This window comes from Ochotona princeps, chromosome 3 (assembly GCF_030435755.1).
Source record: "Ochotona princeps isolate mOchPri1 chromosome 3, mOchPri1.hap1, whole genome shotgun sequence".
Classification (NCBI taxonomy): Eukaryota; Metazoa; Chordata; class Mammalia; order Lagomorpha; family Ochotonidae; genus Ochotona; species Ochotona princeps.
The window spans coordinates 24,968,065-24,984,375 of record NC_080834.1 but is presented as its reverse complement, the minus strand read 5'-3'; the positions used below and the strand labels follow the sequence as shown (position 1 = coordinate 24,984,375).

The 16,311-nt window shown below is 54.4% G+C and overlaps 1 protein-coding gene across 1 annotated transcript in view; it reads left to right on the top strand.

The window, feature by feature from the left end:
• PCNT (pericentrin) overlaps positions 1-16,311 on the top strand; it is a 96,602-nt gene that overhangs the window by 62,945 nt on the left and 17,346 nt on the right. The window contains exons 28-34 of the mRNA XM_058661523.1: positions 1,774-2,436; positions 3,179-3,281; positions 3,771-3,901; positions 13,003-13,167; positions 14,216-14,368; positions 14,706-14,901; positions 16,073-16,295. Coding sequence (XP_058517506.1) covers positions 1,774-2,436; positions 3,179-3,281; positions 3,771-3,901; positions 13,003-13,167; positions 14,216-14,368; positions 14,706-14,901; positions 16,073-16,295 — 1,634 coding nt within the window. The remainder of the gene's footprint in view (positions 1-1,773; positions 2,437-3,178; positions 3,282-3,770; positions 3,902-13,002; positions 13,168-14,215; positions 14,369-14,705; positions 14,902-16,072; positions 16,296-16,311) is intronic.

Genomic DNA, 16,311 nt, shown 5'->3' with positions numbered 1-16,311 from the left:
TCTCCCTGTCTGGTTCCCCAAGAACGGGAGCAGGCGGAGGCTCTCCCTGTCTGGTTTCCCCTAGAACAGGAGCAGGCGGCGGCTCTCCCTGTCTGGTTCCCCTAGAACAGGAGCAGGCGGAGGCTCTCCCTTCTCTTCAAGGCTGCAGATTGGGTTTATGAGCTTCACTTGGTTATTCCTCTGTATTTTCACTTCTCTGTTGGGGGAATGGGTTGCGCTTTGGCAACCTCAGATCTGCGTAAGCTGGTGCTCCTGGGAACTATGTACACTGGCCCATCCCCAGGTTAGTGGAGTGCTCTGTCCAAGGGCATGACTTCCTTTTTTCTAGTTTTAACCTAGTTGAAAATCAGAATGACAGAGAAACATCTTTATCTGCTGACTCTCCAGGCAGGTGAGAGGAGCCTGACGTTTGAGCCTCCCCGCATGCACTAGCAGGGAGCTTGGTCAGGAGTAGAGCAGGTGGGATGTGGTGGACGAGGGGCAGCTTTGCCCACTGCAACTCAGGTGCTGGCCCCTCTTAGTCGGTCTCATGGCCCCCCACTGCTGTGGACACTAAGCTGTCCATGCTTCCTTCAGGTCGCCTGTAGGGTAGGGTCCACAGCTCCTTGTCTCAGATGGAGTTGTGGGTCCTAGTGTTGGCTGGCTGAGCACTGGGTTAGGCCCTGCCCCTCTCCATTTTACCCCTACCTTCAATAAGTAAAAATTAAATAGTTTTTAAAAAACCCCAAAGATGTGAGCACATTGCTTAAGTACCTAGAAGAATGGTCAGTAAGGGGGTGCAGGCAGAATAAACTCTGGCGGGAAACACAAGGCTTTCAGTTGTCTCGACTCTTCACCCCAAAAGGCTTTTAACAGAAAACTGATTGTTACTTTGTTTTCCCAACTCTGGTGTCGGCTGGTGGCAGCTGTGGCTCCCTAGTGGCCTCTCGGGCGTGAATGCTGTGCATGTTACTGGGATGTGTGAGGAGAGGGCCTACCCCAGCCCCGTGGTAACACTCCTGTCCATGCCCTGGGCCCCTCGTGCGAGATTCCGAATTGTGCAGTGCACTGGCCCATATGCTGTGAGCAAAGGCTGGGATCTGGCTCGAGGGTCCAGAGGACGTGCACTGAGTTCAGGGATCCCTTCCGCCATCTGTGCTGTAAGGGAGGCATCCCCCTCTGGCAAAGGGTGTTTGTGGTGAATTCTTCTGAATGACTCATTAACTCCTCAGCTTTGACTTATGGGCGGAAAGACAGAGTGTTGTGTCAGCTGATTGACTTCCTAGGTGTCCGTCACAGTGGTAGCTGGACCAGGCTGAAGCCAGGAGCCTGGACTCAGCATCGGAGTGTCCTCCCGAGGCTGGGCGCCATCCTTTGCCTGCTGTCTCCCAGTGCGTTGTTAAGGGGGGCTGGGTTGCTGGTGCAGCCGGGACTTGCACAAGCTTGCTGAGTGGGGTGCAGCTGTCTACGTGCTGCCTCAGCTGCTGAGCTGTGTCTGCCCAGGTCCGGAGGAGCCTGTGGCGTCATGATCTGGTACAGGCAAGCTGCTCATAGGGAAATGAGCTTCCAGTCCATTTTTTTTCACACAGTGCAAGTTTCCCTGGAATAGGTAGGTCAGTGGCATTTGTAATGAAGGGGTTTTAAGCCTTGACTGTGCTTTTCTTCTGTGAGATGGACTAAGCTTGGACTCTTAAGAGACCACAGGCTCCTGGTGCCCGAGTACCCTGGCAGCTCGGCTGCCCTGTGACACTGTGCTTCAGGCAGCTAACTCCGCCTCCCTGCTTCTTTTTGCAGGGCAAGGAAAGACGACTGGATGGCTGCCAGCTGTGGAAAGTCGACCTTGTAGCCCAGGTCAAACAGCTTCAGGAAAAATTGAACCATCTGGTGTATTCCATGGTGTTCCAGAATGTCGACGCTGAAGCTTTCAGACTTCAGCGGATGTTGACAGTGACGTGTGCGCCTGAGGACGGTTTGGGTGGTGGTTCCCACAGCCCTGAAGAAGCTGACAGATTACTCCCTGTTGATACACTTGATTTTGACAAAAACACGTGGGATCTGGTTGATGTGACTAAAGATCAGGATTCTTGGGCAGCGAATGAGATGCTAAATGGTTCCATCCATGAAAACTCCCAGGTTGGGTCCCTTGGCTTCCAAACCAGCACGCACAGTGACTGTCATGGCCCGACTCCCGTGGAGGAGGCCAAGCCCCTGACTGAGACTTCTGGAATGTTGGACTTGTCTTTCTGGAGCTCTCCCGAGGTCCTCAGGAAGGATTCAACCCTTGAGACCCAACTCCACCTCCCCCTGACGCCATGCTCAGGCACCCTGAGCCTCTGTGGTGCCGATGCCTCTCTGCTGCCTGGGCTGCTGAGCCCTCCAGGGGAGCTGGCAGGGCAGTCCCTGCGCTGGGTAGAGTCTCCACTAGCTGATCAGAGCCCTGTGCAGAGGATGGCTGCGGTAGGTGCCTCCACTCCCCTGTAAAGCGTCCGGGGTGTGTGGGCCCAAGGGGATGTGTCCACAAGGTCTGCCTGGGGTCACAGCAGCAGCCATTGTTGGCTCACCTGGCCCTGCCTGGGGACTCCCAGCCTGGAGGAGCGGCGGTCAGCAGGGCAGCTCCAGGTGACATTAGGTCATTCCAGCTACCTCTGCTGTGAGAGACACCTTGCCTCCTCCAAACCCACCTGGGCTTGCTTCTGGCTGATGCCCACTGTGAGGGGTCACCTTCTTGTGTAATTTGCATAAGTATTCTTTTCTTTGTCTTGAATATGTTTTCTTAGTTGTATTTCCAGCGATAGTTTGTATTTAATAATTTTCAGAAGTCATGATTTTTGAGTACTGATTAGTTTTGAGTGAGATGGTTGTTTTTTGTGCTAATAGGTTTTGCAGATGCTGAATAAGCTAAGTTAAGGGAATGTAGAGTGTATGTTGGCTGAGGTATCTGTGTAGAAGCATTTTGTGCAAAGCATTTTAACACCTGCAGAACCTGCAAAGTGCTGCTTAAAGATGTTCCTCAGGAGCTGTGGGTGACTGATGGAATTTGGAAGCACAGGCCTCTGGCAGTTCATTTGGAGACTCATCTGGCATCTTGGTGGGCCAGTGAAATCTCTAGCCTCGGCCAGAACTCCGGCTGGCAGGTTTTGCCTGGTGATGTGGGGATTTGCTTTTTCATGATCTTTTAAAGCTTTCCCTGTCTGGACAGGAGAAGGATGTTGAAGATTTCATCGTAACGTCTTTGGATGCTCAAGATCTTTTGAGATCACCTCCTCTTGGGTTGGAAGGGAAAAGCAGTGGAAGTGAGAACTGTGAGTCACTTAGCCTCTTGAGGCTTTCACTCCTTGGTTTGGGGATATAGAGAAGCACGTAGGATTCCTGTGTGTCCTGCCCCACCAGGTTCCCTGTGTGCTGGGTGTGAGCTGCAAATGTGAAGCTGGGCACTTCCTTATTTTCTTCTTGAAACTGGGGTTTCAGGGGACTGGCAGTTCCAACTGGCCACTAAAGCCAGGGCTATGCCAGGCCAAAGCCAGGAGCATGTCCTACATAGGTGTAGGTGCTCAAGTTATTGGGCCCGCCTCTACTGCTTTTAGCAGGGAGCTGGATTTGAAGTTGGTCAGCTGAAACTTGAACTAGCGTTCATGGGGGATGCTGGTAGGCTGCAACACTAGACCCTGAATTACATTTTATCAATGAAATAAAAACATGGCTGTATGTTTCTTTTGTGTAGGGGGTGCCTTGGCTGCTGCAACTCTGTACACCTCCCCCGTGACGCTTGCTCTGCCCTTTGGTCTGTTTAGGTGACAGCTCAGCTTCTGGAGCTATGTTGAGCACAGGACCTGGAGGGCCTGAGGCATCTGCTGCTGGCCCTGGAGCGTCTCAACCATCTCTAGGTGCCATGAGGAAGGAAGTCCACCCGAAGCAGGTGAAGGTAAGGCCTGGCAGACCAGGGACATCCTGGCCTGTGACTGCCTACGTCAGGGTCCTGAGCTCCACGCTGGCTGCTGTGTATCTCTTGTCATGCTGCTGCTGGAGGGCATTGACCATGTGGTCTAGGTGAGGCCTTGGTGTGGGCTCGCTCTGGTGCAGTCCTTGCTAGGCTGCCTGAGTGTGTTTGCTCCAGGCCCCAGAGAGACAGCAGGACTCCACTTCTTGTCGCTCGTCAGCAAGTATTATCTGTTGGATAGTGGGTGTATTCTCATCTACTGGCGTTAGGGATGCTGTCTGGGATACCCGTGGCAGGAACTGCTGGCCTGTGGGAGCACAGCTGGTGGTCCTGACTCCAACTGAGAGCTTTAGCTAAGTGGTGAGGTGTGCAACTGCCTGGGTGTGGGCCACTAGCACCGGCCAGCTTGCTCTTGGAGTACAGGGTGCACAGCAGCTTCAGGGAGGTGTGGTCCCTGTCAGGTGTCCCCACTCTGTGCCCTCTGTCTGCCCTCCCTCTGTCCTCTCTGTCCTCCCTCTGTCCTCTCTCTGTCTTCCCTCTGTCCTCCCTCTACCCTCCCTCTGTCCTCTCTCTGTCCTCTCTCTGTTTTCCCTCTGTCTTCCCTCTACCCTCCCTCTGTCCTCTCTGTCCTCCCTCTGTCCTCTCTGTCCTCCCTCTGTCCTCCCTCTACCCTCCCTCTGTCCTCCCTCTGTCCTCTCTCTGTCCTCCCTCTGTCCTCTCTGTCCTCCCTCTGTCCTCCCTCTACCCTCCCTCTGTCCTCTCTCTGTCCTCCCTCTGTCCTCTCTGTCCTCCCTCTGTCCTCCCTCTACCCTCCCTCTGTCCTCCCTCTGTCCTCTCTCTGTCCTCCCTCTGTCCTCTCTGTCCTCCCTCTGTCCTCTCTGTCCTCCCTCTGTCCTCCCTCTACCCTCCCTCTGTCCTCCCTCTACCCTCCCTCTGTCCTCCCTCTGTCCTCTCTCTGTCCTCCCTCTGTCCTCTCTGTCCTCCCTCTGTCCTCCCTCTACCCTCCCTCTGTCCTCCCTCTGTCCTCTCTCTGTCCTCCCTCTGTCCTCTCTGTCCTCTCTCTGTCCTCTCTCTGTTATCCCTCTGTCCTCCCTCTACCCTCCCTCTGTCCTCCCTCTACCCTCCCTCTGTCCTCCCTCTGTCCTCCCTCTGTCCTCCCTCTGTCCTCCCTCTACCCTCCCTCTGTCCTCTCTCTGTCCTCCCTCTGTCTTCCCTCTGTCCTCCCTCTACCCTCCCTCTGTCCTCCCTCTGTCCTCCCTCTGTCCTCTCTCTGTCCTCTCTGTCCTCTCTGTCCTCTCTCTGTCCTCCCTCTGTCCTCTCTGTCCTCTCTGTCCTCCCTCTACCCTCCCTCTGTCCTCTCTCTGTCCTCCCTCTGTCCTCCCTCTGTCCTCCCTCTGTCCTCTCTCTGTCCTCTCTGTCCTCTCTGTCCTCTCTCTGTCCTCCCTCTACCCTCCCTCTGTCCTCCCTCTGTCCTCTCTCTGTCCTCTCTGTCCTCTCTCTGTTTTCCCTCTGTCCTCCCTCTGTCCTCTCTGTCCTCCTTTTGTCCTCTCTGTCCTCCCTCTGTCCTCCCTCTACCCTCCCTCTGTCCTCCCTCTGTCCTCCCTCTACCCTCCCTCTGTCCTCTCTCTGTCCTCTCTCTGTTTTCCCTCTGTCCTCCCTCTGTCCTCTCTGTCCTCCTTTTGTCCTCTCTGTCCTCCCTCTGTCCTCCCTCTACCCTCCCTCTGTCCTCCCTCTACCCTCCCTCTACCCTCCCTCTGTCCTCCCTCTGTCCTCTCTCTGTCCTCTCTGTCCTCTCTGTCCTCCCTCTGTCCTCCCTCTGTCCTCCCTCTGTCCTCTCTCTGTCCTCCCTCTGTCTTCCCTCTGTCCTCCCTCTACCCTCCCTCTGTCCTCCCTCTGTCCTCTCTGTCCTCTCTCTGTCCTCTCTGTCCTCTCTGTCCTCTCTGTCCTCCCTCTGTCCTCCCTCTACCCTCCCTCTGTCCTCCCTCTGTCCTCTCTGTCCTCTCTCTGTTTTCCCTCTGTCCTCCCTCTGTCCTCTCTGTCCTCTCTCTGTCCTCCCTCTGTCCTCCCTCTGTCCTCTCTGTCCTCCTTTTGTCCTCTCTGTCCTCCCTCTGTCCTCCCTCTACCCTCCCTCTACCCTCCCTCTGTCCTCCCTCTGTCCTCTCTCTGTCCTCTCTGTCCTCCCTCTGTCCTCCCTCTGTCTTCCCTCTGTCCTCTCTGTCCTCCCTCTGTCCTCTCTCTGTCCTCCCTCTGTCCTCCCTCTGTCCTCCCTCTGTCCTCTCTGTCCTCCTTTTGTCCTCTCTGTCCTCCCTCTGTCCTCCCTCTACCCTCCCTCTGTCCTCCCTCTGTCCTCTCTCTGTCCTCCCTCTGTCCTCTCTCTGTCCTCTCTGTCCTCTCTGTCCTCCCTCTACCCTCTCTCTGTCCTCCCTCTGTCCTCCCTCTGTCCTCTCTCTGTCCTCCCTCTGTCCTCCCTCTACCCTCTCTCTGTCCTCTCTCTGCCCTCTCTCTGCCTTCCCTCTGTGTCTTGCTGTTGTTTCCCTTGAGGATTCTGTCGTACAACTTGGACGTTTTCTTTTGGGTGGGCTCTCCCCTCCACAGTCAGTGACACAGACAGGGAATACTGTCTGCTTCTGTCACAGTATCATGATGAAGTGGAATGCCCTCCACTTGCCTAGGCCCTCAGCCGTGTTTGCTGTTGCAGCTGTATGCCATGGCTGGCTCTGCTTTCTATAAGGAGGGCTGTGGCTCTGCTAGGACTTTGATGGGAAAGAGGTTGACGAAAGGCCCTTGATATGCACTTGCCCTGGGCTGCTCACTGATTACTGGGATAGATCCAGCACTGCCCGACTGTGTGCCATGCTGGCCCACAAGCAGCATCCTTCACCCGGAAGGTCTCGGAACCCAGTGCTGCCCAATCTGGGTCACACTCTGCCAGGCCCACCTCTCCTGTCCACTTTTGGACGGGGGAGCCAAGATTCATGTGTTTTGTTCAGAGCCAGCAGTGAAGGTACATGGAAATCATTTTATGGCAAAACATTTCACATAAACCTGCCTGGGCAGATCAGTAAATATTCTTTATTTCCCACTATTTCATTTTATTTTTAATATTATTTACATAATTGAGAGGGATGCACACCCTTGTGGGTCTCTGATTAGGGTGGGGAGAGTTAAGGGATGGAGAAGGGTGGGTGGGACAAATGTTTCAGGTTTTTTTTTTTCCTTTCCCTTGTTCACAGGGGTGAGGGGACACTCCTTGCTGTCACACTACATCAGCACCCAGGGATGGCCAACGGTCACTTGATGGCCTTAGAAGACCCCATGTGGGGATAGTGTCACCTGAGTGGTTTGCTGGTTCTGAGACATTGTCAGCTTCATTGCTCCAGGGTTGAGAAAATCTTTCTAAGGTCTATTGGCTGACCAGGTCCACCTTAGTGCGTCTCAGTCCCAAGAAGAAAGCTTGGGCAAGAGAGCTGTTGACCTGTTGTGCTTTCCATCCTCTGACGTGACATTCAGCATCCCTGCCAACCTAGATGAGCTGGCGTCATTACTTCTATGTGCATCTAGGCTTATTGTCCGGACTAATACATGCATTCCAAGGTCAGACCACATATATTGTGATTTTCCTTGTGGTTGGAGTTTGAGTCTAGTGGTCTAGCTGGGGAGCCCTGCAAGAAGCCTGTCTTTCGGTGGCTGCAGGCGATGTTTGTGTGTGTGCTGGTAGTGTAGGGTCAGGTTCAGTTCATCACCTGCACCAGCCAGCTCATATACAGGTGGATACAGTTGCTTGGGCAGTTGGGCCTCTAGCCCCATCTCTCACGCAAACTGGACTGGTGCTGCTGCTTGGCTCAGCCCAGCCCACCACAGGTGCAGTCTTCATGCACACCCCTGGGTGCTGCGGCCTAGTCCAGGGTGATCACCAGTAGCCTCCACTGGGCATGTATGGGCATGTGCTGTGGCCTAACCGAGTTCCCCTGCCAGGCCTACTCTCAGCCCTGGGTCTCACATGTGCCCCTAAGTACTGGCCCAAACTGAATGCCCAGCACTCACCAACAGGTGCTCTAGCCTAGCCCAGCATGGCCCGCCTTCAGACCCAGTTGCCACGGGAACCAGTGGGTGCCTAACTTTCCTTGTCCCATTCTGGTTTTTCTCAAGTGCTAGTGTGTACAAGAGCCTAGGCTGGTCTGGCTCATCCCTAAACCCAGCCCACATGCATGCTGATGGGTGCTGTGATCTTGCCCAGCCTGGTCTGCCCCAGCCCAGGCTTTCACACTTACCAATGGGAGCTGCTGCCCATAGGAAGGTCCCTAAAGTTCCCCTGCTAGGCCATTCCCAACCCTGGGTTTTGGACATGCTGGTGGGTTCTTCAGTCTAGCCTGGGATGGCTCACCTGCAATCTCAGCTTTCGCTGGCAGGTGTTGCATCCTAGCCCAGCCAGGCATGGCCCACACCCTGTCCTGGCTCTTATGCTTGCCTGTGGGTACAGTGGCCTGGCCCTGGCCCAGCCAAGCATACCCCTTTCCCCAACTTTGGCATGCTTCAGTGAGTAATGGGTGATACTGTTAGCCTAGCCCAATCTTCCATGTGTGCAGGTGCCTTGGTCTGACCCAGACATGCCCTCTGGATTCTCCGTCTAAACTATCTGTATCAGCTCTCTCACCTACCTGCAAGTGTCGTGGTCAGTTCCGTGAAAGCCCCTAGAAATCCATCCTTCCCTGCCAAACGTGCCCTCAGTTGTTCCCACTCCAATGTATCTCCTGACCCCCTGCTCCGGGTGGTCTGGAGCCCTCCCACCTAGGGGCCAGGGTGGTGTATCCTGTTCCAGCATTTCCTGCCTTCCCCATGTTTCTTAAAAAAACAAAAACAAAAACCGGAATAGATAACTATGCTGGCCTGCTGGGCTAGTTAGCACCAGTTTGGCCCGAAGCAGGCCCAGAATGCCCACCAGCTGTTGGCTGCCGGAGTCTAGCTCCAGCCGAGAGTTCGGAGCTCGAGAAGGGTGCGTGAGATAGGCGTAGGAAGAAGAAGAGAGAAAGAAAGGAGAGACGGACCACTAGGATTCCTTGATCATTGTGGACCCTGCAAGAAAGCTGTCCGCTTTATTTATACAGAAGCAGTACAAGGTTTTCTTTTAGGGGCATTTTGACATAGCTTCAGGGGGGCACAATTTACAGCTTCTTGAGAAATGATTGAGGAAGGATCCCACATTCCTTGCTTATCTTGGTTTGCCAGTCTTCATCCACTCTCCTCAGGTCTGGGCTCTAACCTAGGCGCCGCCTGTGACAACCAGGCCCCTACCTTGAATTATGTATGGGTTAGTAAGTCTGGGGTCTTGGTCTGTGGGGATTACGGGCCATTGGCACTAAAGGCCATTAGGTCAGCAAGCTCACACAGTTTGTTATCTGAACAAGTAAAGCAAGAGTTATAACGGTGGAAAGAATTGTAATTAGCAATGAGCCAAGTTTACTCCATTTATGTTTCAATTCTACAATTGACAAGTGAGTGTTTCCAAAGACAATTCTACAAATTGTTTCACCTCAAGACAGGGCATTATCCATTCCAACGTTGCAGCCAAGAATTTCTCAGTAGACAACACATCTTATTCAGTAATACACTCTTACTACAATTCTTATTCTGCAACTATCCATCACTTAATGTGAGGAATACATCAAAAGAGAAAAAAACAAAGATCTAAGACAAAAGGTTCCAAACATTAAGTTCCTCTACAACTGCAGGTTCTACAACCTCATAAGTGATCAAACAATAATCAAAAGTATATCTTTATGATGTTAGTGAAATCAGCCTATATTTCCTCTAGTTAGAAATTATGAAAGCAGCTAAAGCAACTACAGTTTCTATGTTCTAAAGAGTTGCAAGGACAGGCTAACCCTTAAGGTCACAGTAACTATATTTTTTGCCTTAGCAGGATAGCCTTTAGGGTCCCAGTAACAGGATAGCCTTTAGGGTCACAGTAACAAAATAACTTTTAGGGTCCCAGTAACAAGATAGCTTTTAGGGTCCCAGTAGCTATATTTTTTGTCCTGACGGTCTTAACCCATACTCCCATCATTTCCATTAGTTTGTAAAATTGTTATCAAGCCATTTCCCAGAAAGCATGCTAAATGTGCGGGCCAGATTTTATGGCAATGGGTAGGTACACAATAAGGTGTCTGGAAACAGCATGGGCTTGATTGTACTCCTGTGTGCAGTTAAAGGCCCACTCACCAAGACATTATCAGTAACATTAACTCTCAAGCTGATATTATTTGCCAAAGCCATCTCACAGGGGCAAACAATGCCTCAATAGATTACAGGATTCTTAGTGGGGTGCTTGAGTGTCCATGCAAAAGGGTGGTGAGACTGCATCAAGGTGGTCAGAGAGAAATCCGCCGGGCCCTGCCAAGTAGCTGGAAGCTCCCTGGGCCCTGCCATGCAGGGAGCTGTTCTCTTCACACCTTTGTGTCATTCACACCTACTGCACGGACCCTGGCAGTTGGCTGCTTTTCTCCCAGCTGTCTAACACTTGCCCAGGTACAGGGAGTCAATATGTAATACCACTCGAATGTCTTACTCAAATAGTAGGAGTATCCCTGAGCATAGCAATGTTGACCTTGATAAACCTCTGTCCATCTTCTCCTTTAAGAATAGAACTTGGAATATAGGGTTCCCCCAAGTGTTGCATAAAACATGAGGTACTGCAGTTAATGCTTGCTGTCCAAGAAGCCTTTGTTGGGAGCAGGTGGTGAGTGTGGCAGTTCCTCTCGATGGGGCCTAGCGCTCAGAGGAGGAGCAGCAAAGTCAGGGAAGAGCCTGGAGCCTGGGAGGAAGCTGCTGGGCAGGCTGACAACCACACATGGGCGTTTTCTGCCCCAATGTTCTCCTTTGTAGTTTGAAATTCCTGGACTGTGCTTCTTGAATGAGGGACAGTGAGGACAGCTGCGTGAATGGGCATCACTGCCAGTTCTGGGTGGAGGTGGCTGTGCCTCAGCTGTCAGTTGAAAGGAGCATGGGTGTCAGGAGGAGCCTGTGTGGTTGCCCACATGGTCAGTCTCCTGTGTGTAGTTGCATCCGCAACCCTCTGTGGTCATCTGAGTGGCCACCTTTAGGGTCACCTGTGTGAGAGTCCTCCACAGATGGCCCCCCGCCAACTTGTCTGGGAACCCATGAGCCAAGTGCGATCTATGGCTGAAGGGAGGCTACAGCAGGAAGTGCTTCCCAGGCACCCCCGGGCAGGGGGGCAGGCCACAGCAGAGACAGAGTAACCTGCTCCTTCATGCCAGCATCTTCTGTGACTGGCACCTGGTGGGCATCAGATGCCCGAGTGCTCAGGGATTTGGCTCTGCATGTATGACTCACCTGGTAGGAAGCTGAGGCACAGGGCTTCATGTCACATGATTCCCTTTTGGACACAGACTTACTTCCACATTGTTCATGAAGGACTTGGGCAGCCAGGGACTCGGCTGTGGGTAGTCCTTGGTGGCTGGTATGGAGCCACATCCCTCAGGGTCTCGGGACTATGCTGGCACCTGCACTGTGTCATGTCAAATAACGTATGTTAAAAGTAAAGTTGTTTTAATTGTTAATGATCTCTAAACCTAAGATACAGGTAGGTTTTAGCCCTTTTTTGGGTCCCACTGTTAGAATTATAGTAAAACATGTTTCAGATTAACTCAGTTATTCTCCATCACAGGCTTTGGCCTTGCTTAGTTCTGCATTCCATACTTTTGAATTTTGTTAGTTTCTAGACATAAAGTGTCCAGAGTGTGCATCTGTGTCACGCTTGGGGTAAGGCTGTCTTGGCAGCACGACCCCCTCCAGTCCTGACACCCACCTTTCCTGAGGGGCTCCCCCAGGTCCTTCTGCTGTGTCTCCAGTGTGTAGGCTGGGTGGTATGAGATCTGTGTGTGTCACTGTGACTGTCCCTGCTCCCCATGTTTGACTCGCACCTTTGGGCGGTACTGGCTGCCAGATGTGCGGAGTTCAGATTTCTGAGTAGCCCTGCATGCTTCATCACAGTGTTGTAGGAAGGCTGGTGGACATGGCCTGTTGCTGGTGGGAGCAGGGTGCAGGTGCCAAGGAGGGATGGCGTCCTGTGAGGGATCGGGGCAGATCCCTTTGGGCCTTCACTGTGGGTAGCTGACACAGAAGCCCACCCTCTGACACCCTACTCCTGTGACTGGAGGAGCTGACTGGTCAGGGTCTGCCTCCATCTGCTGTGGGATGGTGTGTGTGGGATGGTGTGTGTGGGGTGGTGTGTGTGGGATGGTGTGTGTGGGGTGGTGTGTGTGGGGTGGTGTGCTGTGGGATGGTGTGTGTGGGATGGTGTGTTTGTGGGATGGTGTGTTTGTGGGATGGTGTGCTGTGGGATGGTGTGTTTGTGGGATGGTGTGCTGTGGGATGGTGTGTGTGGGATGGTGTGTGTGGGGTGGTGTGTGTGGGGTGGTGTGTGTGGGGTGGTGTGTGTGGGGTGGTGTGTTTGTGGGATGGTGTGTTTGTGGGATGGTGTGCGTGGGGTGGTGTGCGTGGGATGGTGTGCGTGGGGTGGTGTGCGTGGGGTGGTGTGTGTGGGGTGGTATGTGTGGGATGGTGTGTGTGGGTGGTGTGTATGGGATGGTGTGTGTGGGATGGTGTGTGTGGGGTGGTGTGTGTGGGATGGTGTGTGTGGGGTGGTGTGTGTGGGATGGTGTGTGTGGGATGGTGTGTTTGTGGGATGGTGTGTTTGTGGGATGGTGTGCTGTGGGATGGTGTGTTTGTGGGATGGTGTGCTGTGGGATGGTGTGTGCGTGGGATGGTGTGCGTGGGATGGTGTGCGTGGGGTGGTGTGTGGGGGGTGGTGTGTGTGGGATGGTGTGTGTGGGATGGTGTGTTTGTGGGATGGTGTGCTGTGGGATGGTGTGTTTGTGGGATGGTGTGCTGTGGGATGGTGTGTGTGTGGGGTGGTGTGTGTGGGGTGGTGTGTGTGGGGTGGTATGTGTGGGATGGTGTGTGTGGGTGGTGTGTATGGGATGGTGTGTATGGGATGGTGTGTGTGTGGGATGGGGGGCAGTTGCCAGCTAACACTGCTTCTCTCTGACGTGATCTTCCTGCTCCAGGCTTTGCTTCAGATGGTGTGTGATGAGAGCCACCAGATCCTGGCCTTGTCGGAGAATCGTGACCCCCCCAATGCTCTAAGCAGGGGTGAGCCACGTGACCCCCTGCACCACTTGCGAAGTGATGGGCAGGGTCTGTTGGAGGTGGCCCCCGACACAGGCGAGAAGGTACAGTCTTGAGGGTTCAGTAAGTGGGAAAATGCAGCTTTCTTTCACACTTCCTCTGCCACTGAAACACTGAATGTAAGAGCCACAGAGGTCACTGCACTCGTTGGGGGACTGTACATGGAGAGTGAGCCCTGTAGGGGCCTCTAAAGCTGGCCGCATGGCAGGTCCTCAGCGTGTGCTGTGGCGGCACTCAGGAGTCTGCAGGAGATGTCCCAGGCTCTGGAGGTGATCACGTGGCCTGAGGACCTCCCTGCTGGGCCTGGGATGCCCATGGCGCTGCCTCCTGCTCCACTGACTAGCACTGCACCTCCTTCCTCCCACACTGTGCTCAAGAGGCTGATCGTTCTGGATTTGGCTTCCCTTGCCTTCCTGCCAGTCTCCTCCCAGTACCCAGGGCTATAGGCCAGGTCCCTTGCCCTCCTCCCTGGGCCTGCCAGTTCCCAGAGTTGCAAGCCAATTCCCTTGCCTATCTCCCTCAGCCCCACTCCTCACACTCGTTAATTCATGCTGAGACAGCTGTGTCTTGGCATCTCAGACTTGCTGGCATTTGGCTGGTGCCCACTGAGTTCACATGTTTCTCAACCCTGGTGTAGCATGGGCTGTAGTTGGTCATGGAGGCTCATCAGCTGTCCACAAGTGTCCACAGGGCCTGGCTCACCGCAGGGAGGGGCATGGGCTACGCCTGTGTTGTGCTTCGTTCCGTGCTGTTCATGCTTCACGGAGGTAACTCTGCATCCTGGCTGTGCCCCTGCTCAGCAGCCACAGTGAAGAGGGACTGCTGTCCAGGAGTCCTGGCATTGGGTGTGGCATGGTCAGGTTGTGATCAGGGACCTGGCCCTGGGCTTCTCGCTGTCCTCGACAAGAGAGAGGGCTCTGGTGCCAAAGACACAGAGTCCATCTCAGGGGTTCTACCCTCATGGCCTTGCAAAACTCTCACACTGAGGGGAGGCAGAGCCCCAGCACGGGCCTTTTGGGGATACACATGTTCAGCCCTCACGGCACCTGTAGCCCATGTGGGCAAAGGCACTGAACTTATCCCACACTGCAGGAATCTCTTGACTCGAGCTTTGGCTGGCGAGGAGCATTTCTTCACGCTGTCCGGGAGGTGTTGGCTGGTGAGCTGCCGCCCAGGCTTTGTGGCACAGACCCTGGGGACCACAGCTCTGTGCTGCAGAGGCTGGAGAAGGTCATCCAAGAGCAGGTGCGTGCTCGCCATGATGGGGCTGTTTCATCCTTGTTTTTCCTAGTCTTGGGGCGGTGGTGTCTGTGATCTGAGTTCTGGCAGGACAGTGATCTGAATGCAGCTGCTGCTGGGCGGGGATGCTGAGTGCCCTGGGTCAGATCAGAGGGACCTTGCTGTGGGGACACTGGAAGCCCTATTTTTCCCCTGCACTGAGGGACGCAGGCCCCGGAGCCAGGCCTTCCTCATAGAGTCAGCAGGCTCTGCCCAGGGGCTGGTCACTTGGGTGGCACAGGGTGGGCTGCAGGGAGGCCTACCTCCTGTGCTGAGTCTGCTCTTTTTGCTTCCCTCCTGTCAGGGAGACTTGCAGGAAAGGTCCTTGGAGCACCTGCGCCTTGCTGACAGGAGCAGCCTGCTGTCTGAGATCCAGGCCCTGCGTGCCCAGCTGCGCATGACGCACCTGCAGAACCAGGAGAAGCTGCAGCAGCTGTGCACAGCCCTGACAAGTGCTGAAGCCCGTGGGAGTCGGCAGGAGCACCAGCTGCGCAGGCAGGGTGGGTGTGGGCTCACTCACCTCATGCTCACCTGTGTGGGCAGTGGGCTGCAAAGCCCCTGGCTGCTCAGGGCTTGCTCTGGTCAAGCCTGAGTGCTGCACACCAGGACCACCATCCTGCGCTCATCAGCCTGAGCACGGATGGGGTAGGACTGATACCTGAAGCTCCCTCTAGCGAGGAGCTAGGTATTGCAGCTCCTGGATAGGTTTGTTGGTTTGTGAGAGGAACATAGAGACTGGTTCGCTCCCCACATCGCACCACCACCAGGGCTAGGCTGAGGCTGCAGCCAGGAGCTCCGTCCAGCCGTCGGACGTCAGTCCAGTGCTCTCCATTCTCCCCAGTGGCAGAGACCCAGTTGCTGGAGTCGTTCTTCCCCCAGGGTCTGTGTGGGCAGGAAGCTGAGTCAGGAGTGGGAGGCAGGAGTTGAACTCCAGGCCGACGGAGGAGGCAGTGTTCCAGCTGCCGGACTGAGGGTCCACCCCAGGGAGGTGCTCGCCTTCCTCATTCTCGTAAAGGACCCTTGCCTTCTGTCAGGTTCTGTTCTGGATGTGGTAACCCCAGGCCCTGGGCACATGCCCCTCCTTGTTCCCTGGCCACCAGTGCCTGTGGGGTTGGACAGGTAAAACATAAACAGAGAGAAAGATCCCCTGTCTACTGGTTCACTCCTCAAGTGGCCACAATGACTGGAGCTGAGGTGACCTGAAGCTAGGATCCAGGAGTGTGTTCTGGGTCTCCCACGCGGGTGCAGGGTCTCAAGGCCTTGGGCCGTCCTCGACTGCTTTCCTAGGCCACAGGCAGGGAGCTGGATGGGAGGGGAGCAGCGCAGCTGGGACATGAACTGGTGCCCTTATGGTATCCCAGTTCATGCAAGGTGAGGATTCAACCACTGAGTGAGCCATCGTCCTGGGCCTTCTTCCTTTGGTTTTGGGAGAATTTTCTAGTGTAAGAGGCCACAGGGATAGTCACTGATAGGCTTTGTGCTCCCAGCCAGGAGGGCAAGGGCTGACACAGAGGCAGATCAGGGAGCACTTAGGTGGGCAATGCCGTGTGAGGCTGTGTCCTGGCCCTGTGTGTGGGTGTTTCCATGATTAGCATCATTTCTAAACTAGCCATGCACAGCTCACTTTGGACTCATGAGTAACGCTATGTTTTGGTTTCTCATGTTTGTCAGTTGAATTGTTGGCGTACAAAGTGGAGCAGGAGAAGTGTATAGCCAGTGACTTACAGAAGACCCTGAGCGAGGAGCAGGAGAAAGCAAACGATGTGCGGAAACTCCTGGTGACGGAGCAGAACACGGTGACGGACCTGAAATCCGAGCTGTGTGAGTGCAAGCAGGAGAACGAGAGGCTGCTGAAATCCCTTGACGACGTGCAGAAGGACGTTGTCAAGCTCAGGTACAGCACATGGAGC